The 26,866-nt window shown below is 44.6% G+C and overlaps 2 protein-coding genes across 3 annotated transcripts in view; both read left to right on the top strand.

Annotated features, from left to right (window-relative positions):
• The window catches only part of IFT122 (intraflagellar transport 122), a 32,637-nt gene extending 16,544 nt beyond the window's left edge, over positions 1 to 16,093 (top strand). Inside the window, exons 17-29 of one of the 2 annotated variants that reach the window (XM_035546689.1) lie at positions 372 to 533; positions 3,385 to 3,551; positions 4,431 to 4,602; positions 5,724 to 5,826; positions 7,382 to 7,522; positions 8,524 to 8,621; positions 9,511 to 9,611; positions 11,389 to 11,554; positions 12,540 to 12,651; positions 13,090 to 13,218; positions 14,070 to 14,149; positions 14,805 to 14,969; positions 15,661 to 16,093. In XM_035546689.1, coding sequence (XP_035402582.1) covers positions 372 to 533; positions 3,385 to 3,551; positions 4,431 to 4,602; positions 5,724 to 5,826; positions 7,382 to 7,522; positions 8,524 to 8,621; positions 9,511 to 9,611; positions 11,389 to 11,554; positions 12,540 to 12,651; positions 13,090 to 13,218; positions 14,070 to 14,149; positions 14,805 to 14,969; positions 15,661 to 15,750 — 1,686 coding nt within the window. In that variant the 3' untranslated portion in view covers positions 15,751 to 16,093. The remainder of the gene's footprint in view (positions 1 to 371; positions 534 to 3,384; positions 3,552 to 4,430; positions 4,603 to 5,723; positions 5,827 to 7,381; positions 7,523 to 8,523; positions 8,622 to 9,510; positions 9,612 to 11,388; positions 11,555 to 12,539; positions 12,652 to 13,089; positions 13,219 to 14,069; positions 14,150 to 14,804; positions 14,970 to 15,660) is intronic. The other variant, XM_035546688.2, reaches the window with a different exon arrangement.
• A 5,271-nt stretch (positions 16,094 to 21,364) lies between these two features.
• On the top strand, positions 21,365 to 24,173 carry RHO (rhodopsin). Its single transcript, XM_035546690.1, has 5 exons — positions 21,365 to 21,725; positions 22,641 to 22,809; positions 22,893 to 23,058; positions 23,261 to 23,500; positions 24,054 to 24,173. The coding sequence occupies exons 1-5, from the start codon at positions 21,365 to 21,367 to the stop codon at positions 24,171 to 24,173; spliced, it is 1,056 nt and encodes a 351-aa protein (XP_035402583.1).
• The last annotated feature ends 2,693 nt before the right edge of the window (positions 24,174 to 26,866 follow it).

Genomic DNA, 26,866 nt, shown 5'->3' with positions numbered 1-26,866 from the left:
GCCAAATTATATGCTAGTGAGTTTCTATGGGAGAAAATAAGGAACCCATCAGATACTTTTTTTTTTTTTTAAATAGCATAACGATAGTGTCTGTTCGTTTTCATATAGAAAATCAAGAGAAGTGATTTTTTTCAACAGTTTGGTTTGTATAGTGACATTTAATTTTGCTCTTCCTAATTTTAATTAAGAGATTGAATCCTTTAATTATAAATTCACCCAAAATGTAGGAGAAGCATAATCATCGTATTGTGTTACAGGATTTTATTAACAGCTAAAATCTGAGCTTGAAAATCCAGCTCCTTCAATGCCTGTTTCTCACCTGGGTCCTGATCATCTAGAATGTCCTACATCTTGTTGTTTCTTTTTTCCAGGAGCGGAAGAAGCATGGAGAAAATGTCAATGAACTGTTCCTAGCAGATGTTTATGCCTACCAGGGAAAATTCCATGAGGCAGCAAAGCTGTACAAAAAGAGTGGGCATGAGAACCTAGCTCTGGACATGTACTCTGATTTACGCATGTTTGACTATGCAAAGGTAATAGTTCGCAGCTGAGTATTTAAATGCAGAAATACTAATGTACCTGTAAATGTTTTCAAACTATGATCCTATAAAAGGACAGGATGAAAAGCAGGTTTTGCGTTCCAACTTTCTCTTTTAGTCGGCTGAAGTCCATTTAGGCTTACAGGTGGGGAAAACGTCTGTCTTCTGTGTCTATAAGCAATGGTGGCATTTTTCTTCAGAGTCTATAACTGAGGTAGCAGATTGTGCATTGTGTAGTCTCGAGTGTATCCATGTGGCTCATGGCTTTTCAGTGAATTTTTTAATAGGCGCTACCAAGGGTGACTTTGGGATTTTGGTTATAGGGTGTCATCCATAGTCATTTTCCTTTTTCAAAAACTAAAAATCTAGTTTTCATAGTGGTTTCTTTCCCACTGGTTGCTCAAGAATCCCTTTTATTTATTTATTGTCTTCTGAAGTGGAGGTGTGAGATATGTGCGTCGTGTTTAATTCACTTCCCTGTTATAACAAAAATATTTTTCTTTCATAGTTTGAACTTAAGCATTTAAGTCTGTATTAATATATTTTATAAACCGTGTAATATACTAAACTAATACATTTTTGTTCTCTAGAGAATTTGCTTCCCAAGAATCAATCTGTCTTGGCATTTTTTCTTACCTCTGTCCCCAAGTAGAAATAAATTGAACTGTTTTAACAAGTGATGTTTTATATGGTGATAAGAAAGCATCGTTTACCTTTTGTCTTCTATGGTGTTTTCATATGAAGATCACTGAGAAAGCATGCAGTGCTTAGTGTTGTTCATCACTTGTCAGAGCCGTATTCTGTCCAGTACTGGACAAAGACTTTACCATGACATGCATACAAACTGTTTTAACATAGATTCCATGAATTATGCTACAGAGAGCTTTTTCTTCCAAGAGCTTAATATATAAATACTTTGGGGTTTGGCTGATGTAAGTTGGACTGCTGCTATTTTTGGCTGATGAGTCTTCGTTAGCTTCAGTGTTTTGGCTCTTCTTGAACATAAAGTAATTCATGGATGAAAATTTTCCCATAAGCCTTCACAAGAATCTTTTAATTCTTGGCACTAGTCACGTTTATATTTAGTGGAGAGCAAAAGGTCTTGTGCCTCCTATCCTTGACAGTAATTCCATGCAGAAGAAACTAAAGGTACTTATTAGCATTGGAAGGAAGCCTCTTGTGCAGGGAGTGCATGATGCACGGAAGAACATGGGAAACACCCTTGCTTGCCAGGTATTTTTTCCAAGGAAAGATAGATGTATGGGGGATGGGGGAGGAGGGGGTTAATGTTGCCAGAATTAAGCAAAGGGACCCTTTCAGAGTCTGATTTCTTGTGTTTGAGGTTAACTTTGATTAGTTCCAGCTAGAGAGTCCAGACTAAAGGCAGAGGTCAGGAAGTCCTTTGATATGTGGTCATAGGCTCATTATCACAGTACCAGATCACAGATTACTGAGAACTCACAAAATAAAACCCTCTTTATACTTGAAGAAGCTGAGCTTTTGATTTTGGACTTACTCTGATGACCTATGCTGGCAAACAGAAGTTGTATCAAAGATTGTTCAACTTAATTCTTTGTCTTCAGTTTTTCATATTTGAAGATTATCACAACATCTGTATGGTTAATGTCCTGAATCAGGGCTATGTTGCAGTAGGACATAGGATTTTGTTCTAGTGTTCAGAGCTGACATCTGGTTGTAGTTTTGTACCTGCTGACTATCTGCATCAGGGAAAGCGGTGAGTTGTGATAAGGGAACAGTTCTGTTATGTGTGTTTTTTGTGTTGTGGGTCTTGTTTCTTTTTTAATCTGAAACAGAATTTCATAGAAACATTGAGGATAAGGTATCTTTCCTACCTACTTAGTTTTCCATTCCTCCTCTATTCTAATTTTTCATTTGGTAAAAGCTGTTTTAAAGGACAGTAGTCTGTTCTCTTAACAGCCAAAATTGCCTTTAATTGATATTCCAGTTTTGAAGTACAATTTTTTTCCTGCTGCATGGTGTCAACAGATGTGAACCATATGGTGCCAGGGCTTTGGTATTGGCAGAAGCTGAACAAACTATTAAAAATACTTTCAAAACGGTCATCATTGCAGCATCCAGACTTGCAGTTTGCCTTACTGTGCAGAAGTCCAGCCAGTAGTTCAGAGTTGCTCTCTTGAGCAGCTGTCATTCCATGCTTATAAAAGAACTTCTTTGATATATGGTAGTATAATTATCAAGGGTATTTGCAGAAAATGAGATTTCAGTCTTTGATTTGTGGGGGATCCTGTGCTTACACGTGATTTAAGTGGATGTACTGTTGTTACCTAAGCACAGGGTTGAGTCATCTTTGAGAATGAAAGAGCACCTTCTTAAAAGAAACTTAAAATTGATATTTCTCTCTCTCTCTCTCTTTTTTTCTTTAAGATAGTACCATTTTGTTTTAGAAAGGCGTGCTCCTGGATGGCATGCAGAAATCTACAAAAAAAACAAAACACAAAACTACAAAAGTAGTTTATATCTACTTAAGCAGGATCAACAGGGAGAAACCTCCCAGCTTGATTTCTTGGAAAGCTACTGATTACCTCTGAGGCATCTGTGTCATTCTTCTCCTAGCTCTCAGACAATCTCTCACTTTTATTTATCTGTTTTTTAATTTACCTATGTAAAGGGGAGACTTGCCATTGTTTCCTACTGAACATTGGTTTTTGATTAGTTGCTGAAAGCTGGATCAATTTCTGTTGCTCTTTTCTTAGGAGGCATAACAATATTCATCAAAAAAGCCCTTATGTATTTTAGAATTTGGAATGTAACAGTGTTTGTGACCAGAAAGTAATGCCAACTTTTTTGTATTGTGCTATTTCAGGATTTTCTCAGGTCTGGAGATCCCAAAGACACAAAGATGCTAATAAAAAAGCAAGCAGATTGGGCCAAGAATATCAATGAGCCCAAAGCAGCAGTGGAGATGTACCTTTCTGCAGGCGAGCACATGAAAGCCATAGAAATTAGCGGGGACCATGGCTGGGTTGATACGTAGGTTTTAATTCCATCTCAGAGTTACTATATAACAGAAACTTGAATGAATTCTGCATAACTTTATAATACGACAAAACCTGTTTGATGCACTCAATTTGATTATAAACAAAGGTGCATAAGCTGTATTTGAAGCACATCTACAATTTAATATGTTTCAAAAGTTGCATTAAATGTTTAGAGCATAGGGGCATTATGCTATGAAAATAACTGCTTTACAGTAATAAGGAATGTGAATGGGTTCATCTGTATTATGAGACTGTCTTCTAAAATATGCATGCTTTAAGCGTTTCAGAGTAATCATCACAGCAGTGATTGTATTTGGTAGCCTATTTATGTTTTAAACTGTTGAAACTGAGAATTGGAGCATGGAATTGCTAGGCATAAATTCTTGGGCAACTCTTGTCCTGGTCAAATACTTCTTGATTTGCAATAGTTCATGCTTTGGGTCTTCTGCTGAGTTGACATAAAAACTTGGACGGGTGACTTAGCATTCCCTTGACTCAGTTTCCCGTGTGGCAAATGGAGTAATGTTTATTCATGAGCTTTTTTTTTTTTAGGTCAAAGTTAAGGAATCGTGTCCCATGTGACTTAGTCATGTAGGACCTACTGCTTCCCTCTGTCTTCATGACTGAGCAAACCCACGGAGGACAGGTTGTTGTGATATGGAATTGCGTGCATTAGTAAGGATTGTAGGAACAGGTTTTGAGCTTGTAAAAGATAAAAATGATTTTAAACAGCTTTCAGTAAGCATTCAAACAGCATGTCACGTGATACTCCTATTACAGTATTAAATAATAACTGATTAAAAGTGAAGTTATTACAATAGTTAAACGGCAGCTGAACCCAAAACATTTGTCGTCTTTTTATTGTGTCTAGGTTAATAGAAATTGCTCGGAAACTGGATAAAGCTGAGCGTGAGCCTTTGTTAAAATGTGCCTTCTATTTTAAGAAACTTGATAACCCTGGCTATGCAGCAGAAACATACATGAAGGTTGGTGACCTGAAAGCATTGGTCCATCTCTATGTGGAGACTCTTCGCTGGGAAGAAGTAAGCATGCCTTTGGTTCCTGTGTTTAAAATTGCTACTCCTTATTATCTCTGGTTGAAAGAGGGAGACAAATGTCTGGTTCCTCCACCACTGTAGTGAAGGGGGAAGCAAGGAGGGTGAAGGCTTCCATAGAATGTGATTCCAAGTACTCAGGTTAATTTTGTATGCTCATTGCTCTTTCTTTGATTTTGTTTATGGGTGGTTTTGGTGTTTTTTGTTGTGGTGTGTTTTTTTTTTCTTAAGTGTCCTGGCTGAACGTTTCTTGGTCTCATTTCTGAACACCTTTTTTGCCTGTTGGGGTATAGTTGCCCATTTCCTATGCAAATCCGTAAGATGCTTGTAGTTCATTAGAATAAATATGAATTATATCAGGGGAAATATCAGGGAAATTCTGTTTTGAGCTGCATTATTTTTATAACTTGGACATGTATGAGTGAGGTATGTATGATGTAGATCTGATGAATGTATGCTGTGTGAACCCCACTTTATAAACTAGATTTATGCTTATGATTAGGTAAAGTTTTGCTGACTTCCGTGGGTTTGTCCATGGAAGCATGAGTCTGCCGGTATTGCATACTTCAAAGTTGAGGTTACCTTAGTTCTGTTCATATTTCTTCAAATTAAGATTTTGATAGGTGTAACTTAAGGAAGGGTTTTCAAAGTGCCACTAGAACTGACACTTCACCTCCCGTGTAAATTATATAGGTGCTTTTGAAAATTGTAGGCTTAATCTTCTATTGACCAGTTAGTGAGTTTAGGAAACAAACCGTGTTTATAGTGTTCCTTCGATCTCTTTAGAAGATACATTCAGTAAAAAAATAAAAACATTTCATGTTTCCTGCTGTGAAATTTACTAAATTTCCTAGATACACTTTCAAGTTTCCCTAATTCATAATCCAGACTGCTGCTATGCTTAGCTTTTCTTTTGTTGGTGACTGCTTTTTATTTTAAAATACATTAGTTTCATACTGGAGAAAAGATGGATGTAATCTTTATTATGTGTATGTATTTTCATTGTGAATTTACTTGGAAATAAAAGATTGATCCCATGGAGTATGCTAAACCCTTTAACTGTTTAAACCATGCAGTATGCTAAAAAATGAATTTATTATGTACCTCAGGCATTTGCTTTGAGTGAAAAGCATCCTGAATTCAAAGATGATGTCTATGTCCCTTATGCTCAGTGGCTAGCAGAGAACGATAGATTTGAAGAAGCCCAAAAAGGTAAGACTTGCTGACAGACCACTGGACACTCAAAATGTCCTCTGTACTTTTCCAGCACAGAATGTGCAGTCTTTGCCCTCGAGGGTTTCTTATCAGTGATAATCAAAAACAAATAGAAACCATGTTTTCAGACCAGTCTTAAAGAAAAGTAGCTGGGGGTCTCTATTTAATTAGAAAATGTGACGGATCTATCAGAAGTGATGGCATCCAAATATAGTTCCAGATTTTTCCATCTCATTGCATAGCTGAGATTGACATGTGGCAACAGGTATTTGGCATATAATCTGAACTGTTCTTATTAATATTTTCATCACAATAAGATTCAAAGTGTAGCAAGCAAGTACGTTGCAGACCAGAGTGAAAAGACCTGTTTTTCCTTATGTTTAGATAATGTTGGGTTTGTACAAGTAAAATCTTCATGTTTCTTTAAGAATTTTCATAGATTTTTGTTAGGCTTATAAAATTACCTTTAAAGAGAACTGTCAACCTTCCATCATGTGGACAGGCTTCAAAATTCTATTCGTAAATTGTTCCAGGGATAAGAAGAGATTTGAAGCAAGCTCCATGTGGAGCCAGCATGTTTTTAGTATACTTCCTTTTCTCAGGTGCAGCTCCATGTGACTGTTGCATCTGCTATTTCCAGAGCCAGCTCGGATCTAAGAGTGTAACTGCATTTGCATATAAGGGCCAAGCTAGTGAACATGCCAGATGTGAGCTGTCTGTACAAAACTAGTTTATATGTCTCAGCAGTAAACCTTTGAGCATCTGCTTTTAGGGCAGCTTAGTAGTTTGCACATAGAGCTCTGCACATATAGGTACATTGTTCCCAGTTAGTTCCGCAGAGGACTATGCTGAAGTTTCTTGGCTGATATAAACTCCCCTAAACTGGGTGAGCTAGAGATCATTGTGTATGTATATATGAGAATTTGGTTATATCGGAGCTAGCTAAAGTCAGGAGGCAATTGTACTATCTTTACTTATTTTTTTCCTTTATTACCCTATATGAAGACAGTGTTTGCCAAATAAATTTTTATCAAGTGAGAATTCAGGATCTAACTTTATACTGGCTTCTGAGGGTCAGTTAAAGAAATGCTTTTAATAAATGCTAGAATGATACAGTAAATGGTATATTTTTTTATTTTTTTTAATATTCAGCATTACAAACTAGAGCTCTAACTTCAGTTTATAGTAGTTTTGAATGCAGGTGTGATTTGTGGTGTTTAGAGATTGCTTGTATACAAATCTAAAGATCATTGTGGTTTTACTTTTTTCTATATTTAAAGAAAAAAACAGAACACCCTGCACTGTACAATGTCTGTCAGCTCAAGAGCCCCTGAGACAGTGCAAAAGCCATGAAATACCTACAGATCCATCTCATGTTCCATTAGTGTTGCTGCTTTCAAGGAGAAAAATACGAGTGTATAATCCTTTTCATCCTCTCTGAGTAGATGATTTGATATTGGCTGAATAGGCTGCTCTTAATTTAAAAACATTAATTTCAGTTAATTGATATAATCACACTGTAAAATCCTCTTTGTTTTGGCCTTCTTCATAGCATTCCACAAGGCTGGCAGGCAGAGTGAAGCTGTAAGAGTGCTGGAGCAGCTAACACACAATGCTGTGGTTGAAAGCCGATTTAATGATGCAGCCTATTATTACTGGATGCTTTCCATGCAGTGTTTAGATATAGCCCAAGGTAAGTAACTGAAAGGAAGTCGTATTTGTTACCTTCTTGTGCATGTAAACAGCTAGTGAATTGTGATAGCGTTGCTGCAACTACTTCACTGTTGTTTTTTCTTCTTTTGTGCTGTATGTAGCTCTGGCTTGTGCTATTTTTGTAGTCCCCTGTTTTTCCCATGTGCTTATTTAAAACAGATGAGCAAAACAACAACATCGGCATGTGTAGGCCTCGTTCTGAAATCTGGCTAGAATCAAAATAGTGTCTCCTGGGATCCTGTATCCTCACGTACCTTCCCTCAACACACTTCAGCTAGAGAACTGATTGGCAGGTTAAAATACTAGTAACTAAAAGGTGGCCTTGGAGCATAAGATCTGCCTAGTACTTGAATGTGGGTGGGGGAGATACTTTACAAACTATTTTTGACAACAAATAAAAACCTGATTATTAGCTGTCATCTCTTCTTCTTCAGTGGGAGAGGAGTGGAGCCAGTAGTTAAGAGATGTAGCTTGGTAACGAATACAAAGATTGATAATACTGTCTTATGCTTGGTGCTGTAAGTACATTTTTTAGTTCAGCTGTTGCATGATAGTGCTGACATATTACCCCTGAGGTATTGTATGGAAATGCAAATTGTTCCAAATTTTTAGTAGTGTATTTAATATCTATGAAACAAATGTTTCAAAACTCATTTTATTTATAAACTCTGAAGTCATGAATGAAGTTCCCAGTGATGCACAGCTACTATTTTCTGCCTTTAACTCTGCCATAGCCTCTAGCTATGTTAAAACTATTGCTTTAACTGTTGTGTTTTACCATGCTTTTTTAAAGCAGAAACTTGCTCACAAAAACAGCAAGTCTGTTTAACCTGTGTTTTGCACAAGTAGATAGGACACACCTGGACTGGTATGCACTTCTTTTGGAAATGCTGGCACTGGTATCATAATACATTGTTTTCTTCCCACTGAGTCTTGTAGACTCATCTTGGAGACGTATACTAATGCCTTTACATCCCACAGAGAATGAACAACAGAAGACTGAAATGTTACAGAAGTTTCATCACTTCCAGCATTTGGCAGAAGTTTACCATGTCTATCACTATATTCAAAGATATACGGTAAGATATTTACCTTAGAAGTTGTGTACTTATGCTTTATGAGCATTTTTCTTTTAGGAGTCCAGAAATAACTAGAGGTATTTAATGACTTATCAATGATACTATATAGTAACTTATTTCTTTGCCTTCTGTTGTACTGCACAAGAACTTCTGTTGTCGTAGTTCCTAAAAACTGCAGTGCAACTTTAGCAGATCTGTATCTCAGTGTGGGCAGAGGATGTGACAACGGTTGACTTTCCACCCCCAGTCCTTTTTTTGCTAGCTGTATTGACTTGGTTCCAGTGACTGGGTCTCTAGTCCTACGCTGGCTATGGTAGGCTCTTCCTTTAATCATGGAATACAGTTTTGAACAGAAGGCACCCTAGCTTAGAGATTCCCACAGTGTGGTACTTGTATCAGTAATGATATTTATAAATTACTCCAGAATGATATACAGTCTTGAGGGGGGATCTCCCGCTGCTTCCAGCAGTTACAGTAATGTTACCACCACTGTTGGTGAAAATATCTTCTGTAAAACATTTGAGAACCCTTGATCCATGCCCTTACGCAAAAGAAGACTCTCTGCAGCTGAGGTGTGTGCTGGTCAGACTACTTCAGACCTTAAGTGGTGGAGACTCTACACCATTTGTGGCTGGTATGTCCTGTTTTTAAATAGCCTGTTAAAGATTGTTTTAACTACGTGGATCTCTTTTCGTCTTTCTGTGTGTAGCAGGCACGAACATTGGTGTTAGGCATGTAAAACCTACTTGGTATATTCTGTCAGCACCTCTTCTTTTTTGCAGCTGTATGCAAGAGACACGGTACTTGAGATGCCTAGTGTTATGATGCTTAGTGATAGAAATTGTTGGTTTGCCAGCTTAGAAATGTCTGTTTATTTTTAATACTGCAGGAGGAGCCTTTCAGTTTCCACTTGCCCGAAACACTCTTCAATATTTCCAGGTTTCTGCTTCACAGCTTAACAAAGGAGACTCCTTTGGGGATCTCAAAAGTGTATCCTTCCAATACAGCACAGAATCTAGAAGCTGAAATGGATGAAAAGAATAATTGAAGTTGATCCACAATGCAGAGATCTACTTTAGGGTATGTTCAGTTTCAGCTGTTGGTTACAGTTAATGGAAATTGACTTGTGTCCCTAAGGAAATAATCAGCACCTTCAAACCATTGTGTTTAACTGCACTACCTTCCCCCCCCAGTCTTTGGGAGCTGTAAAAATCAACCAACATGTAATTCTCAGCCACCCACCCAGTCTGATGCATCGCCTTTGTCAGGGAAGCAAGTTCTAGGATACTAGTCATTGAAACAGGATGTTGGCTCTGGATCTTGACAGTGTTGCTGCAAGGAGACTGAACTGAGACAGGAGGTGGTGGAGGGAGGGGAGAAACAGGCGCTTTTGCTTCGTATGAGGCCGTTATAGCTGTGTAGTGTCTATCAAGCTAACATTTGCACAGCTTTGTTAGTGCATATTGCATCTTTTGGAAATACTTCATAAAAGGCCTGTGTGAACACTGTAGAAGTGTACCTGTCTGTAAAAAAAATAACAAAAAGGATCAGCAGTTGCCTTAGGGACAGTGTGATATTCTTGGTTTTGCTTCCATTGTGGCTCTGGATGGGATATTTGCTTTCCTTTTAGTAACTTCCTCACTTATAAACGTATAATCTTTCAAAAAGTCTTTCATAATATTCCTTGTGCCCATTATGATTGGTAGCTTTCTAAACAGCAGCTATTGTTACATGCTAATGAAAGAGACACCCCTTGGTCACTGCCACAGCATGCGCTGAGTTCTTTCCAGTAAGATCATGTACATTTAGTAGGTGGCAGTGCACTGCTGGTGTTCATAGCTATCTGTCTCTCTGTATATGTAAAATTTGGATGAGAAAATCCATTCGCTGCAAAATTAACTTCAAAATGGAGTCAGAAAATTTAACCAAAGCAGTATTAATGTAGGGCAGTTGTGGTTTGACCGGGCCGGCAGCCACGCACCTCACAGCCGTTCGCTCACCCTCCCTCTCTGGGATGGGGGAGAGAGTCAGAAAGAAATGAACGCCTGTGGGTTGAGATAAAGACAGTTTATTAGGACAGAAAAGAAAGGAAAATAATAATAATGAGAACAGTACTACTAATAATAATGTGTACGAAGCAAGTGATGCACAATGCAGTTGCTCACCACCCGTTGACCGATGCCCAGCCTATCCCCGAGCAGCCGGCACCCCCCCACCCCGGCTAGCCACCCCTATATATTGTTCAGCATGACCCCATATGGTACGGAATACCCCTTTGGCCAGTTTGGGTCAGCTGTCCTGGGTCTGTCCCCTCCCAGCTCCTGCTGCATCCCGAGCCTGCTCGCTGGCAGGACAGAGCGAGAAGCTGGAAAGTCCTTGGCTTGGCGTAAGCACTGCTCTGCAACAATTAAAACACCAGTGTGACATCAACGTTATTCTAATGCTAAATCCCAAACACAGCAGCCTACCAGCTACTGGGAGGAAAATTAACTCTATCTTAGCCAAAACCAGGATGAGGGTCAGTTCCTTACCTCACTAAAAATTACCCCCAGCCACTTTTGATAGTCCTTTCACATTTGTTTATTTAAATGGAGTTAAGTATATAGTTATGTGTATATATGTATATATATACGTATATGTATTTTGTTAAGGCCTATTTGAACTGCTGTTGTAGAATATGCCTCATTGCACAGTTTCTATGACTGGAAAGAGCATTGTAGTTTTTCCTAAATGCCATATGTATTTTTATTCCTTAATTTAATTATAGTAATACATTATTTGCCCTGGCAAAACAGAGTAAAGCTCTTGGTGCATATAAACTGGCTCGTCATGCCTATGACAAGTTACAGGGACTGCAGATTCCAGCTAGGTTCCAGAAATCAATTGAGTTGGGCAGCCTGACAATCCGATCCAAGCCATTTCATGACAGTGAAGTAAGTTGTATTGTTTCCTTTTAATCATTAATAAGTAGCCTAATCCAAGAATCTGAGTTGCTTTATACACAAAAGTCTGAAATACATTCTGCTAGGTCTGTGGTATATTTCCACTAGAAGCAGTCCTTTTATTGTTATTCTTCAGGTCAGGCTTCCATTTGCTCCTGAGAACAAACTAAAATCAGTTCTTTCTTGATAGGCAGCTTCTGTCCTCCCTCTCCTGTCTTGTGTCTACCTTCTTCTCTGCCTATTAATTCCTTCAAGCCTTTTTCTCTCTGATCCACATGCAATTACACCATGGTCTTTATGACTTTCTGCAGCTGGAGGTCACTTTCATTTGTCCCAACTCCTAGCACTCCTTCCCTCCTCCCCCTATCCCTTGAATGACCTTCCTTCCTTAAGTCTTATTTTATCACCTTTTCTTCTTTAACTGAAGCCTGAATTTCTGCAGTGCTCTATAAAGCCACGTCTCATGGAGTACGCACTAAAAATAAATTGTATTGTGCACTGAACAAGCACCTGGCTACCTGAAATAATAGAAACACAGTCTTAAGAACTGCCTAAAATAACTGTGCTCTTGAAAAGAAGAGAAATGAATTAATTGGAAAACTTGAATTTGACCAAACCTGCGAAGAAAAAAAATTCTCAGTTAAAAAAAAAAAATCTCAGTAAACTTCCCTTCGACTTCTTTTAGTACTATGTATTTGATACAAAATTTGCTTCTGTTACTGCAAAGGCAAGGTGAAAATGTTATTGTTACAGTGGTGAAGACAGCAATTTTTTAATGTGAAAACTTTCTGTTTTATTAAAAAAGAAAAGCGTTTTCAGATGTTTAAGGATCTGATTTCACAGCAATATTTCTTCCGATTAGGGCTGATGTAATATCAGTGGTGTAAACCTAAGGAACCCCTGTTTAATTGAAACCAAAGTGTACCAGATATGCTGGCCTGTTTATGATTACTGTGCTCTGTATGTGTCTTTGCAGGAGCTTGTACCCTTGTGTTATAGGTGCTCTACCAACAACCCTTTGCTAAATAACTTGGGGAATGTCTGCATTAATTGCAGACAACCTTTCGTCTTCTCCGCGTCCTCCTATGGTGCGTTGGAATATCATACTTTGTTGTACTTTTCATGTAGATAAATGTTAAACTGAACAGAATATATTAGTACTTGATTTGTTCCCTTTGCAATGTTACTTGGACAAGCAAATCTTCCCTTTCAGTGTTGTTAGATTTGACTAAGTGGCTGCTTCTTGTCCCAGGCGTAGTTGGATTTCACTGCAAGACACCAGCAGCAAAGCATTGCTTTATTCTGAAACACTGAGTGTATAAAGTGCTTAATGAACACAGATGTTGTCCTTTGAGAAGTTGAGGCGTTTTTTTGTTTTGTTACTTTTGTTTTGTTTTGTTTTTTCCTTCACGAGAACATGTGGGGAGAAGCCAGAGGATGTTCACTTCTTAAAGGGCAAAGTATTTTCTAGAAGGCGTTTTCTGAGATCTTGTAGGTCATGCTCCTTGTTTTTCACACCCCTTTAGAAGTGCTGCATCTGGTTGAGTTCTATTTGGAAGATGGCATCACAGATGAAGAAGCTGTAGCTCTCATTGATCTTGAAGCTCCAAGACTGAATAAGAGGGAGAATAAATGGCAAGAGATGATGAGTGACAGTATCCTGTTGATTAAAAACTGTTTGCAGTCCCTTTCTTAGGAATAAATAAGCAATTTTGATTTTTTGTAGGTTTAATTTTTTTGTCATATGACTGATGCAAGTACGATTATGTTGTTTCCTTTTCAAGTTAGTATAACAAGCAGTGATATATTAATTAAACCTACTACGTTTATAAAGATTTTTCATCACAAAACCTTGTTTCTAATTATCTGAAATACTTCATTTTAACAGTGGAATGCCATGCTGTACCTAGTCTGTTGTAACTGCTTTCAGTAAAGAGTGGGGAGAATCTGAAGTGTGTTACTCACTTCCAACAACAGCTTGCTTTAGAGGCTGCTTTCTTCTTAAGCAAGGGAAACCAGCATGGACTTTCTTCATAATCATTCCTGTTGGAATCTCTTTTGTAATGTTTTGGCACCCAGAGCTCCCAGTTGCTGTGGGGGCCATATAATACTAGGTGCACAGTAATGCAAAAGAAAACGTAATCTCTGAATAAAACTGCTTAAAATGTAATTTAAAGAGTTGGCTTCACTTGCTTTTTGCAATGTCAGATGCGGACAGACCAGAAATCAGGCAGAGCTGATGTCATATTTGGTTGTAGTCAGTTTTGCTGGTCTACAGCTGCTGCAATTATAAAGTTCCTTAGTTACTGTAATCAGAGGAACCCCTTCTCTAGTACTTTCTATAATAACCTAGGCACTGTAGCAGCCTGAGAATGCCTTAACCCTCTGGAGCAACAAGGATACCAGTCCTGCTAGAATGGTTTTATATTTATTCTGTGAGTGCTAGCTACAGTGAGAACAGCCAATTTTACAGGAACTCTGGTTCTTCCTTAAGAAATGTCTTTAGATGCACAGAGTTTGAGGCTTGATGACAATGCAGATGTTATTGAAGATGATGATCCCTTTACAGCAAAACTGAGCTTTGAGGTAAGAGCCTTACCAGCGTCTTCCCATAGCTTCTTTCTTGCTACCAATAAAAATCAGTAGAAAATCTTGACTTACAGTTCATGCTGCTCTTCTAGTGTGAATGTGTTATGTAGACTATCACAAGAGAGATACAGATCAGGGGGCTGAAAGAGAGAGATGGAACTAGAGAGGGAAAGGGATTTACCAGATAATAACTCCTCTCTTTTAAAAAAAAAAAAAAAAAAGAAAAAAAAGGTTTGTCTGGTGGGAAAATCGTAAAAAACAAACAACAAAAAAACAAGGTATATAAAAAGATCTTAAAGTAAATGTTCCTGGAATTTGATTTTATCATCATGCAGTGGGGTTGTCTTCTATGGGTATTACTATAAAACAATCATTACTGTGAGGTTTTAATATGTGCCTGTGGGCATGGGTATTATTTACAAAGAGTTGTGTTAACATCTATAATAGAAACTCACTGAGAAGAAGATAGAGATGTAGCTGGATGCTGTCGTCACTGGAAGTGTTGATAGAACTGCCAGTGAGATGGTGAGATCAGGCTCATTGTATATTATCTTTTCCTGCTGAATTGTACTTTGCATTTTACAAGATCGTATTAATCCTCAAAGGACTTTGCAGTTGGTAACAGTTTCTTTCTAAACCTGCTCACCTGCAGCAAGGAGGCTCAGAATTTGTTCCAGTGATTGTGAATCGTGCTGTTCTTCAGTCGCTGAGTCGGAGGGATGTTCTGATTAAACGCTGGCCAAAGCCATTGCGATGGCAATACTACCGTTCCCTGCTACCAGATGCCTCCATTACCGTGTGTCCATCATGTTTTCAGGTAGTGTTTTCATAGAGAGGTTTAAAAAAATACTGAGAAATTAGCTGAAACAATTCAAATCATTGATAACTTCATACTTTAAGATATATTCAGTAAATTCCTGAATGGTGTAGAGACAGAGAAGCAATGAAAAAATGAGCAATGTGGTGCACAGAGGAACAGCTGCCTTCTGAAAACCTTGAGGTAGCTGAGTTTGGGAAGAAAACTTTGAGAAGCTGCACTGACAGCAATAGTCAGAACCTGTTGAGCAAACCTCAACTGAACAACAAATGCTGATTTGTATTTATTCCTTTTTGGTCTGCCTCTCTGACATTCAGCCTAGTCTAGCAGGGAAAATCAGTCAGTAAACTAAGTTAGCTTGTGGTTCAGTCCCTCTTTTCCTTCTTCCCTTCTCAGGAATGGCTTTTTGAAATTCTGGAATTCAGTCACATTTGGTTATACAAACTCTAATTTTCATCCTTCCTAAAAGTCATTCATCGGTTTGTGCATCTTCAGCTACACTGGCAGTGCTCTGCAAAATGTTTGCTGCTCTGTTGTAGGTTATAGCTCTGACAAGCGCTTGAAAGTAAGAGGGCCAATTCTTGTGTAATAGTAGCTTCGTAATGTGTCAGAAAATCCATTGAGCTCAGTTTGCATTTTCTTTGATCTAGTCACAGGCTAATTTGCCCCTCAATTTGTTCCTAATTCATAGATGTTCCACACAGAAGACTATGAGCTTCTTGTGCTCCAGCATAACTGTTGTCCATTCTGCCGAAGGAGAATAGATGAGTCAAACCAATGAAGAAAAACAATCTTATACCTCAACTGAGAGACTTCCCTACTGACTTGGCAAAGTACTTGTTAGATTCATCGTTTTCCTAACAACTTAGTTGTCATCTTGTTCTGTTTTGTATGTGAGTGGAACTGAGTTGAAGAAATTTAACTTTTTTAAATGAGAATGTCTGTCCTCTACACTTCTCAGACAAGCAGCTGAAGTGCCACGGATTTTTACAGGAAGGTTGCTAGGGTCAAGTTCAGACTTGAAGTAATTGTTTTTACTCCAACTTGTGTTAGGACTTAATTTGTTCCTTAATATGTACCTGTTATTGTCAGTACTTCAAATAAATGCGACTATTTTTCAGTACTGTTTGTCTCAGAATTTCCTTTTAACCTATGTAGAATTTATGCTTGTTAAAATCCACATGACAGGTTCTGTATGGAAGTGTCCATTTCATGTTAGCAAAAACACCCAGACGTAAGTTCCTCATCTGTCTACTGCAGCCTGTGTGTTTCTGGGAACATTAGCATGTTTACCATTAATGAAAGAAAAGCCACTGACCTAATGGGCTAAACTGAATGTGTTTGCGTGCTTATAAATACATTGGGTTGACAGGGAGGAACGCCAAAGCAGCTGAGGGCTCACAGTCAGCCACTGTTTTCTCACAGTTCCTCCTCTTTACCTAAGGGTAGGAGAGTTCCTCATCTTCTGAGAAGAAAATTGTAGGTGATGCAACTTGCTTTGTTATTAAGATCGTGGGGTAGCTCGCAGGAATACTGGCATCCTGTCAGCTCCTGTGGCTGGTGTGATGTGAGTGTACCTTCGTGGTGTGGGCCCGCCTGCCTGTCTGAGCTAGCACAGCTCTGTTGACTGTCGTGCTGTGCTCCCTGGCAGAGGTGATGCGCTAACGCAGTATTTCTGAGCAGTAGCTCCTTAGTATTGTTCCGGTCCAGAGCCATGGGAAGCACAGTGGAGAGGTGAGAGGAGATGGACCTGCCTTCCAGTTTTTTTCTAGTGTAGTCAACCAGGTGCTGAGAGTGAGGGGACTTCAGTGGCGCAGCTGCTTGACCAAATGTGGCAGGTCCCTCCCAGACAGCAACTAAGCACCCATGCAGTTGTATGCTCACTTCCCACCCCACTCTGGCAGGACGGGAGATAATTAAAAGAGCAAAAGGAAAAAAACTTGTCGGTCAAGATAAAGATAGTTTAGTAAGCAAGAAAAGCAGTAAGCAATTTATTCTTTAATTCCTTGTGGCAGGCAGATGTCCAGCTGCTTCCTGGAAAGCTGGGCCTCAGCATGAGTAATGGTTACATACTGGTGGTTATGGTGTTTGTCTTCCTCTTCTCCTCTTGTTTCTGAGCACCACGTCATCTTGTATGGAACGCCCCTTTGGTCAGCTTGGGTCAGCTGTCCTGGATGTGCCCCCTCCCAGCTGCTTGCCTACCTCTGGCCCATTGCTGGAGGCAGAGTGGGGAACAAAATTACCCTTCAGCTCTGTGCAAGCAGTGCTCAGCAATAGCTAAAGGGCTGCTGTTTTATCAACACCATTTTAGCAAATCCAAAACACGGCACCACATGGGCTGCTATGAAGAATGTTAACTCCATCCCAGCCAGATGCAGCACACCAAGTACTGATAACTGAATCTCTGGAGGGTGGGTACTGAGCAGTTCTGACAGTGTGAGAATCTGCGTGGGGAACCAGCTGGGCTGGATTGGAGTTGGGAAGTGATAGGTCTCTTGATTTTAATCCAGTTCAAGTTGTACCCTTGTTAGCATGAGTTTTATTATGACATCCTGTATGTCACAAGGCTCCCTTTGTTATGAGTGGCAAATAATATTCTAATTTACTGCCTTAAACTACTGTCTGAGGGTGGCGGGTGCTGGTAAAACAGCTACCGTGTGAACAGCAGCACTTTGCTCGTGAAATCAGTGAGCGATGTATCTGTCTGCTTGCGTTCCTCTGGAAAGTGGCACTTTGAAATCTTTCCACTCTCGCGAGACCCCACCTGCAGGACTGCATCCAGCTCTGGGGCCCCCAGCCCCAGGACAGGGACCTGCTGGGAGCGGGTCCAGAGGAGGCCCCGAGGCTGCTCAGAGGCTGGAGCAGCTCTGCTGTGAGGGCAGGCTGAGGGAGCTGGGGGTGCTCAGCCTGCAGAAGAGAAGGCTCCGGGAGGCCTCAGAGCGGCCTGCCAGTGCCCGAAGGGGCTGCAGGAAAGCTGGGGAGGGACTTTTTGTCAGGGGGAGTGGTGACAGGACAAGGGGGAATGGCTCTAAACTCAGAGAGGGAGATTTAGGTTAGATATAAGGCAGAAGTTCTTTACTCTGAGGCCGGTGAGGCCCTGGCGCAGGCTGCCCCCAGGAGCTGTGGGTGCCCCGTCCCTGGCAGTGCCCGAGGCCGGGCTGGGTGGGGCTGGGGGCAGCCTGGGCTGGTGGGAGGGGGCCCTGCCCGTGGCAGGGGGTGGCGCTGGGTGGGCTTTAAGGTCCCTTCCAACCCAAACCATTCTGCCATTCTATGAAATAGCACTACAGGGTTTCCAAGTCCCTCAGTGGTTCCTGACCAAATTTGCTTAATTTACCACTTTAAAAACATTCTGTTCTAATTAGCACTTGTCTGCTTTCTGACTCGTATATCACTGTTTGCAATAAAGACTTTGCAAGTGACATTGATAAACAATGCTGTTTGATACATGAGCCAAAATGGAATTCAGTTTGTTCTCCCAGAACTGAGCTGGCTTTGTAGAGCTAGGAGGAATGAAAAATTATAAAAATAAATAGACAGGGTTTGCAATGACACAGAGGCAAAATAGATCAAACAAGGAAGCTTTTTTTGTGTGTTTTTAAACAACTTCTCTGTCAATACAGTCTAAGTTTGAGAAGAGTATTGGGCTTTTCCAGGCAAAGCTGGACTCTGCACATCTCGTCAGTTGTTAAGATGTTCTAGCTCCAGCCTGCCTTGTGCCATTGAAGCTCTCTGGTGACTCCATGATAAGAAGTCACTGGATGTGCAAGTCCCACCACACAGCTTTTGTTTGAACCAATTGTGAGTGGTTCACCAACTCTTTTCTTCGACTTGCCCTGAGTTTCTACCCTGTCACTGCTTGTGTTTCCCGCTGCCCTTACTCCAGTGGTGACGCAGGTCAGGCCCTAAGCCCCGAGCAGCAGCTGCTAACCTCAGCAGCAGCTTATTGCATCAGAGCTTAATGTGGCATATTTGTATATGGGGAAGATAAACCTTTAATCCTTCTTGTACACCCAGGTACAAGTGTGAACAGCTGCACTTGCAGTTAGTGGCACTGCTTTGGCCTTGACAACACGTGAAAAGTTAATTGAGAGGGACATAGTACGAGCAGAGGATGTGCGAGGAGCTGGTATTTGCACACTGACGTGAAGGAAGACTTCTGTGGCTGTCCGGGGTGATCGTGACCTGCCTTTGATGACAGACAGGTCTGTCTTTGTCAGTGGTACCAGCACTTCAGGTCCATCAGTGCTTCTGTAAGATGTTCCCCACTTAGAGGGAAGGTTTCCCTGCTTGGCCTTTTATTTGAAGAGAACACAGAGTTTTCTGCTTTTTCCCTTTGAACGGTTTTGCATGTACTAAACTAGCCCACAGGGAACACTGGTGAAAACTAGGCCAGGACTGAAGCAAGTTTATTAAGGCCAAGAGGACGTGAGCCTCTGCTCATCTCCCACCCGCAAGCTCCAGCTGCTCTGGCACATCCTCCTCCGTGCTGCATGAGGCACTCAGTTGCCCTCTCCTCAGCTGCTGGTTGCAGGGGAAGTTAAGCCCAAGCCCCTGGCTGCAGCCTAGAAAGCAATTGCTGTGGGGGTGCTCAGGTCCCCTAGAGCCCTGTCCCCTACCAAGGGGCCAAGCAGTCTGCTCTAACCTCTGCGGGGACACTGGCTGGAATTTGCGTGCCAACTGGAGTGCTATTAGTGCTGAGAGTAATATGTACATGAGAACAGTGATAAACAGTGGGTACAAAGAAAGAAAGAAAGGAAAAAAAAAAAAAAAAGAAGTGGGGAAAATAGCTTTGGAGTTTGAAAGATTAATCGTGGTGGCACGAACTGTAAGGAATCACCCTGTACAGAAGGGAGATCTGTGGTTGGCTTCGTTGTGTTCACTTGTGTACATGCTGTCCTATTGTCTCTGAAAAATGTAAACCAGATAATGTCTAACTCAGTTGCTGACTGGCCAAAAGAACATTTCAAGCACAATTGAGTGCATCAAGTGCGGAGGTAGACATTAGGACATGGGGGGCTCCAACAACAGCTTCCCCTGCAGCTCTAATGCCCACCTATATGGAATCCAACACTTCTGCAAAGTTTCAGGGAGACGGAAGATGTCTGTCACCCAGAATATGAGGTCGAATGTTGGCTTCAGCTCAGAAATTTCCTTCTGTACCTTGTCCATGACCTTTGTCAGCACCAATGCAGAATGATACCTGTCCAAGACAGATGGGCTAGGTTATTTTGTTGGTGCTACCAATGTAATTGGCGTGATGCAAAACACATGTCAGGTCAGGGACGGAGGAAGTGATACAACTGGAAACTCGCCAGCAGGATCAGTGTTTAACTGTGTTCTTCAAACCTTCCCAGTCAAGTCTTGCAGCAGAAAAAGCAGATGGCTGAGAGCACATGGGAGAAGGGTTGATGGTCATGCTGCCTGAGAGTACTCTGTCACCAGCCTCCTCCTGGGAACGGCAGCAGTGATGGAGACGGCTCTGCAGCGGGGGCTAGCTGGTGTCACAGCTTTCCTCTTGTAAGAACAGGCCTCTGTCTCTAGTGGACCACACCAAACCTGCCCAGCCCAGCACCCTCTACAGCCCCCAAACTCACAGTTGTGGGGTTTTCAGTCCCAGAATTCACTCCTGCTCACAGGGAGCAGAGAAGAGTTCGGTTTGTTGGCAAGAGCTGAATGCTCAGCCTGGGAGCTTTGGGCAAGCACAGCCATGAGCAGGATCCTGCGTGCTTTGTCTTTCCCTCTGACCCGGTAGCGACGTATCCCGTTTCCAACCCTCTGTGGGGAAACTGAGGCATGTCCAACTGGTGGGCAGCTCAGCCCTTGAGTGCCCCTGGGGGGTGGACTGCGTACTCGGTGGGGCGAGTGCCTCCCCTGGGCGATGGCAGCATGAGCTGTGGGCACCCCGCTCCGGGCCACGGGGTGCAGTGAGCACCTAAGGCACGGGGCTGCCCCGAGCGCTTGCTCCTCGGGGAGCGGCGCAGCCATGCCGAGGATCGAGGCTGTGCAGGTGGAGCTGCCTCCTGGTTTGGGCCCCCCATCGAGCAGTGTGCTGCAGAGCTACCTCTTTATATATAATGACCATGAACCACGGTCTGCAACAATGACAGTGCAGGCCAGAAACAGGTGTCACCTTAATACCTTCCCAAGAAAGCCAATTAGTCCTGGATGATTATGATTAATAATTCTCTAAGCCCTAATCGTGCTGACACCAATACCTGGAGCTTACCCCAGGGGGCACTTTATAAGGGGTGCCCCGCAGAGGTGAGCATAGCCACTTCTCCCCGGGGTAACGGCAAAGGCTGAGAGGTGGCGGGAGCCCAGCTTCAGAGGCAATTCCCCCACGCACACAAAAAAAAACCTGAGTAAGAGCAAAAGGCACCTCACCAACCGCAACCATGAACGGGACAGAAGGCCAAGACTTCTACGTGCCCATGTCCAACAAGACCGGGGTGGTGCGGAGCCCCTTCGAGTACCCCCAGTACTACCTGGCTGAGCCCTGGAAGTTCTCGGCGCTGGCTGCCTACATGTTCATGCTGATCCTGCTCGGCTTCCCCGTCAACTTCCTCACGCTGTATGTCACCATCCAGCACAAGAAGCTCCGGACACCTCTAAACTACATCCTCCTGAACCTGGCGGTCGCCGACCTCTTCATGGTCTTTGGAGGCTTCACGACCACCATGTACACTTCGATGAATGGGTACTTTGTCTTTGGAGTAACAGGGTGCTACATCGAAGGCTTCTTTGCTACACTGGGTGGTGAGTTTTCCAAATATTCAAAAATCTTCTGCCAGAAATTGCTCCAGATTTTAGGAATGGGTGGGAGGATGCCCAGATGCTCTTGGAAAAACATGTGGTATCTGGAAGGTACTCGGTCTGCCGCTGGTGTGGGCTGAGGCAGTTGCAGTGCTGGGAGGTGGGAGGTGAAGAAAGTGACAAATTACACTTTTTTTTTTTTAAAAACCTTGTTTTGGTAGCCACCTGCTCAGTATCCTGAGAACAACAACGTAGCAATGAAAAGTAACCAATAGCAGATTTTGCTGGATTTGCACATCTTTTTGGCTTGCTCTCTGGCTGGAGATCTGGCAGTTTGTTCTTCCCGCTTGGCGGGGCTGAGCCTGGTGCTCGCTCTGACGCGGCGCTCGGTGGCGCAGGCTGGCCAAGCTGTCTCTGCTCCCCTGCCAGCCCGGCTTTGACAGAAACAGATGTTAATCAGAAATTGTGTCTAAAAACGCCCTCCTCTGTTCAGCTCAGCCCTCAGCCACAAGCGAGGCAACTGTTTTGCTGGTTCGGGCCTCATGGCACAAGTTGCTGGGAAGCTGTGGGTAGGAGTAGGACCCCGGCATGATGGGCATCCCGAGCGGGGCTGCAGACCCGCGGGTGTGGGGGCAGTCCGGGCAGAGAGTGGGGTTCGGCGATGGACGCCAACACGCAGGGCACGGCGGTTACTGCAGGGGCCAGCACCGCATTGTGGAGGTGCCTTCTGATGCCTTCCCACCGTGTCAGCACTTAGCCCTTGTTCATTGCTGTTTCTGAACCCGGGTGGGGATTTACCTGCTCTTAGGGGTCTTCCCTGGGAACATGAAAGGTCGGAGGAGGCCCTGTGCTGCCCTCAGTAGCTTTTCTCCTGGCCCTCAAAGGCCCTGTATCTCCATCCCTCTCTCCCTGCTTCAGGTGAAATTGCGCTCTGGTCACTGGTCGTGCTGGCTGTCGAGCGGTACGTAGTGGTCTGCAAGCCCATGAGCAACTTCCGCTTCGGGGAGAACCACGCCATCATGGGGGTTGCCTTCTCCTGGATCATGGCCTTGGCGTGCGCGGCTCCCCCGCTCTTCGGCTGGTCACGGTAGGCAGGGTGCCGCCTGGCGCGGGGCCCCGGCTGGCCACGGGCGTCTGTGCAGGGCACCGACCCCCTGTGTCACCTCACAGGTACATCCCTGAGGGCATGCAGTGCTCGTGCGGGATCGACTACTACACGCTGAAGCCAGAGATCAACAACGAATCGTTCGTCATCTACATGTTTGTGGTTCACTTCATGATCCCGCTGACGGTCATATTCTTCTGCTACGGGAACCTGGTTTGCACCGTGAAGGAGGTGGGTGCCTGCTGGTGAGGGTGCTGCAAGGGGCCGCGCCAGGCTCCGGACAGGTGGCAGGAAGGACCGGGTCGGTCCCCCCCGCAGGGGAGCACCGCAAGCTCCGGGCATGCAGCCCAACTACCCCAAACCCTGACCCCACACCCCTCGCAGGCTGAACCCTCCCCCACATCCATCACCTCCCTGTTCCTTCTGCCTGCAGGCTGCCGCCCAGCAGCAGGAGTCTGCCACCACCCAGAAGGCAGAGAAGGAAGTGACCCGCATGGTCATCATCATGGTCATTGCCTTCCTCATCTGCTGGGTCCCCTACGCCAGCGTCGCTTTCTACATCTTCACCAACCAGGGGTCAGACTTCGGGCCCATCTTCATGACCATCCCGGCATTCTTTGCCAAGAGCTCTGCCATCTATAACCCTGTGATTTACATCGTAATGAACAAACAGGTAACTGCCGCATGCCAGGCGATTTCCTTTGTGGTGTTTGGCTTCATAGCAGCTTGGGGAGAGCTACCAGACCTCCAGCGCACCAGTGAGCTGCGAGGGCTTTGCTTCCAGGTAACCTTGTGCCTGTGTGAAGGAGGGTGGTGACAGTGCAACTCATCCCTTCGCACAGCATAGATCTTGTAAATGCAAACCCATCCATCCGAATGAGGCACATGTTGTCCCAGTGGAAGAGCTGGGGCTGCACTGCGCCAGCCCCGGGCAGCAGGAAGGAGATTTCACCCTGTACGGTGCATCTGGCGCTGCCGTGCCAGAGGTTTCCACACAGCCCCCTGCAACAGCCCCCAGGAGCCTGTGTCTCTGGGAGATGCTCCCGCTGTGACGGCCCCACCGCTGGACAGAGCCTGGGCACCAGGGCCTGGGCAGAGCCTGCGGTGCTGCTGGGGCTCGCTCTTGCCATCCCCCTGGCTCTGCCCCAGGCGGCACAGAGGGATCCAGCACAGAGGCAACCCCCAGCGGCCACCTGCCCTCACCTGATGTCTCCCTTCTCTTCCAGTTCCGTAACTGCATGATCACAACCCTCTGCTGCGGCAAGAATCCGCTGGGTGACGAGGACACGTCTGCTGGCAAGACAGAGACCTCCTCCGTCTCCACCAGCCAGGTCTCCCCCGCATAGGTCCTGCCAGAGCGGCCGGCCCTCAGGGTGTGCGTCGCCGCCCTGCCAGCACGAACCTAGTCCCACCACTGCCATCGCCTGCCCCCGCTTCACCACGGCCCTGCAGGGCGGGCTTCTCTCTCCTGACAATAGGAACCCTGGGAACAAGGCTGTGAATGTGTACACATGTTTTGTAATTAAAATGCAAAGGCTTAGCTCCTCCGCTGGCGTAAATCCGTGCTTTTCTGTTGATTTGCTGAGAGCTCACACCCGTCTGCACCGTGCAGGCCACTCGGTCTGACATCCCCTTCATGCGCACGCATGCCCTGCACCACAGGGTGTGAACCCCGGGCCACGACAGAGCCACTGCTACCTCCCTCACCGCGGCCGCACAAGGGCCTCAGTGGGGCTGGGGCTGAGCCCCCCTCGGCTCTGCCGCTGGGACAGAGCCCGGCAGACATAGGCGGCAGCTGGGCCCTGCTGCGCCGTGCTGGGGCCACTGCTGGGTGCTCCAGGCCCAGCCCTGCCCCACCACCGCATTTCAGAAGATCCGGGAGGCGCCGCGACGCCTCTGGGGAGATGGGGGTGTTTTGGTGCGCATGGGCTCCTCCGTGCTGCAGAGGTGATGGTGCAGACCCCACCTGCAAGCAGGCGGCGTGGCGCGGCATCGCACAGCTGCGGTTGGGTGTGCTCGCGGAGAGCTTGGTGCTCATTTCCACGGGCGCCCAGCATCGCGATGTGCACTCGGTGTTTGCGCCTCAGTAGCAGCCCCTCTTGATGCCTCCCCCAGCAGGAAGCTGCTTCCCCTTCCCCTCGCACGGCCTTCCCTTGTCAGACACCCGCAGGCCCCCCTGCAGCCTGGGGCCATGCCCCGAGCCGCGGTCCTCCCGCACCTCCCTGCCTCAGCTGCAACCCAGCTTGGCGTCAGCCCAAGTAGGAGGTTTTGGCCAGTGCTTGTGCTTTTGAGGATTGATCGGTGCATCGCTAAGCTTCCCTCCGCACTGTAGCAGGCAAGACATGGGAGCATATGGCTCAGAGATGCCGACATATGTTTTAAGCACTACAAGATGGCATATTGCAATTGTAGCAGTGTTCTTCATTTTTATTTTTAGCTCAGTTATACAAATAAGATGTTTTTCTCGCTGTTCAGTGTTATCAACATTTGAAACTATTTTTGTACATTATTATCCTCTCTGATTTCTAATCCTATGCAGCTTTGCAAGGTCTAATAGGGAACATAGAGAACCCATGCAAGTTAAACCTTTAATAAAGAGCAATTTGCAAGTACAATTCTCTCATTATTTTTTTTTATCGATACTTCTGCATATTCAGTGAAATCTGAAGATTAGCAGTTTATGAATAATTCAGTGTTTAGGCTGATGCCTGATTCATGTATTTCAAACCTGGGAGCTGGTTTTGGAGGGAAGAGGAGGAAGGGTTTGGTGTTTGTTTGCTGCCTGACAAGGCAGTGCTCCACAGGAGCCGTGTGGTGCTTGGCACTGCGGCTCTCCCGTGCAGGACCAGCCTCCAGCCCACGGGCTGTCGCCCCACATCGCGCCCAGCCCTACAGCTGTTGTCGCTGGGGTCAGCAAGGCCTAGGGCCCCTCTGCCAGCCAGGTGGGTGCTGGGGGCATCACGGAGCTGCCAGAGAAGTGATGGTCGGATCTGGGAGGAGAAGATGGTTGTAGGAAGCGAATGCAGCCCTGCTGCGGTGCAGGACCCTGTGGCCTTCCAGCACCCCCATGGCCTCCTTTCTGGCGAATTCAGAAATTGACTGGAAATGGATCAGGGAAAGGGCCAGCTGTGCTGGTCTGGGCAGAGCCAGGCACACGGGACTTGGGCACAGGCCTTTTCCAGAACCCTGCTCCAGGCCAGGCTCCCGCTGGCGCCTCGGTCCTCTGCCAGAACCCAGCCCCAGGCTCAGCAGGTCGGTGCAGACCTCGATGAAGGAGGTCTGTCTGGGCTGAGTTTTGCATGTTCATTGGTGCAGTAGCACATCTGCTGCATCAGGCCATGAACCAGCGCTGCTGACACATGATCCCAGTCCTTCCACAAGTTTGCAGCTCCCCAGGGACTTTCACAGATGATGCACACAAAAAGCTCATGACTTTTTTTTAAGGAGCAAGGGACTGACACAGCATGCTCTGGAGAAACACAGCAGTCTCCGGGGTGAAGACATTCATGCTATTCCTGCACCAAAGAGCTGTTTTAGTGAATTAGACACGCTCACCCCATGAGCACATGCAGAACAGAAAGTAGCACAAATGTCCCACCCCACTGAAACAGCGGGGAAAATCACAGGAATCATAGGATGAATTAATTTAAACACACCCATGACACGGAAGTGCCCTGGGAGCCTTGGGGACCTGGATGGTCAAAGGCTCAGCTCGTCCCTTGCCCATCGGATGATGCTATCCCCAGTGCAGTGCAGTGCAGTGCAGTTGCTATGCCAGGAGCTGGCATGAAGGGGAGGTGGAGGGGACACATTAAGGCTGCCCCTGCATAGGACTGGGTGCTCTCTCCCCTGAACACAGCAGGATGTGGTGAACATGGGCACGTGTGGCATCCCACTCATGAGCACACACCTGGGGCTACTGCAGGACAGTTGCTCCTCCTGCTTTAGCCAGCTGACAAAATAGCTCTTCATTTTCCTCCTCTCGTTTGTGGGTTCATTTCTCCCTCCCATTACTGGGCTCCCTGTGCAGTGCAGCCCC

This window comes from Cygnus atratus, chromosome 10, assembly GCF_013377495.2.
Source record: "Cygnus atratus isolate AKBS03 ecotype Queensland, Australia chromosome 10, CAtr_DNAZoo_HiC_assembly, whole genome shotgun sequence".
NCBI classification, from domain to species: domain Eukaryota; kingdom Metazoa; phylum Chordata; class Aves; order Anseriformes; family Anatidae; genus Cygnus; species Cygnus atratus.
Note: the sequence above shows the minus strand (reverse complement) of the source record. Positions and strands in the feature narration are given on the sequence as shown.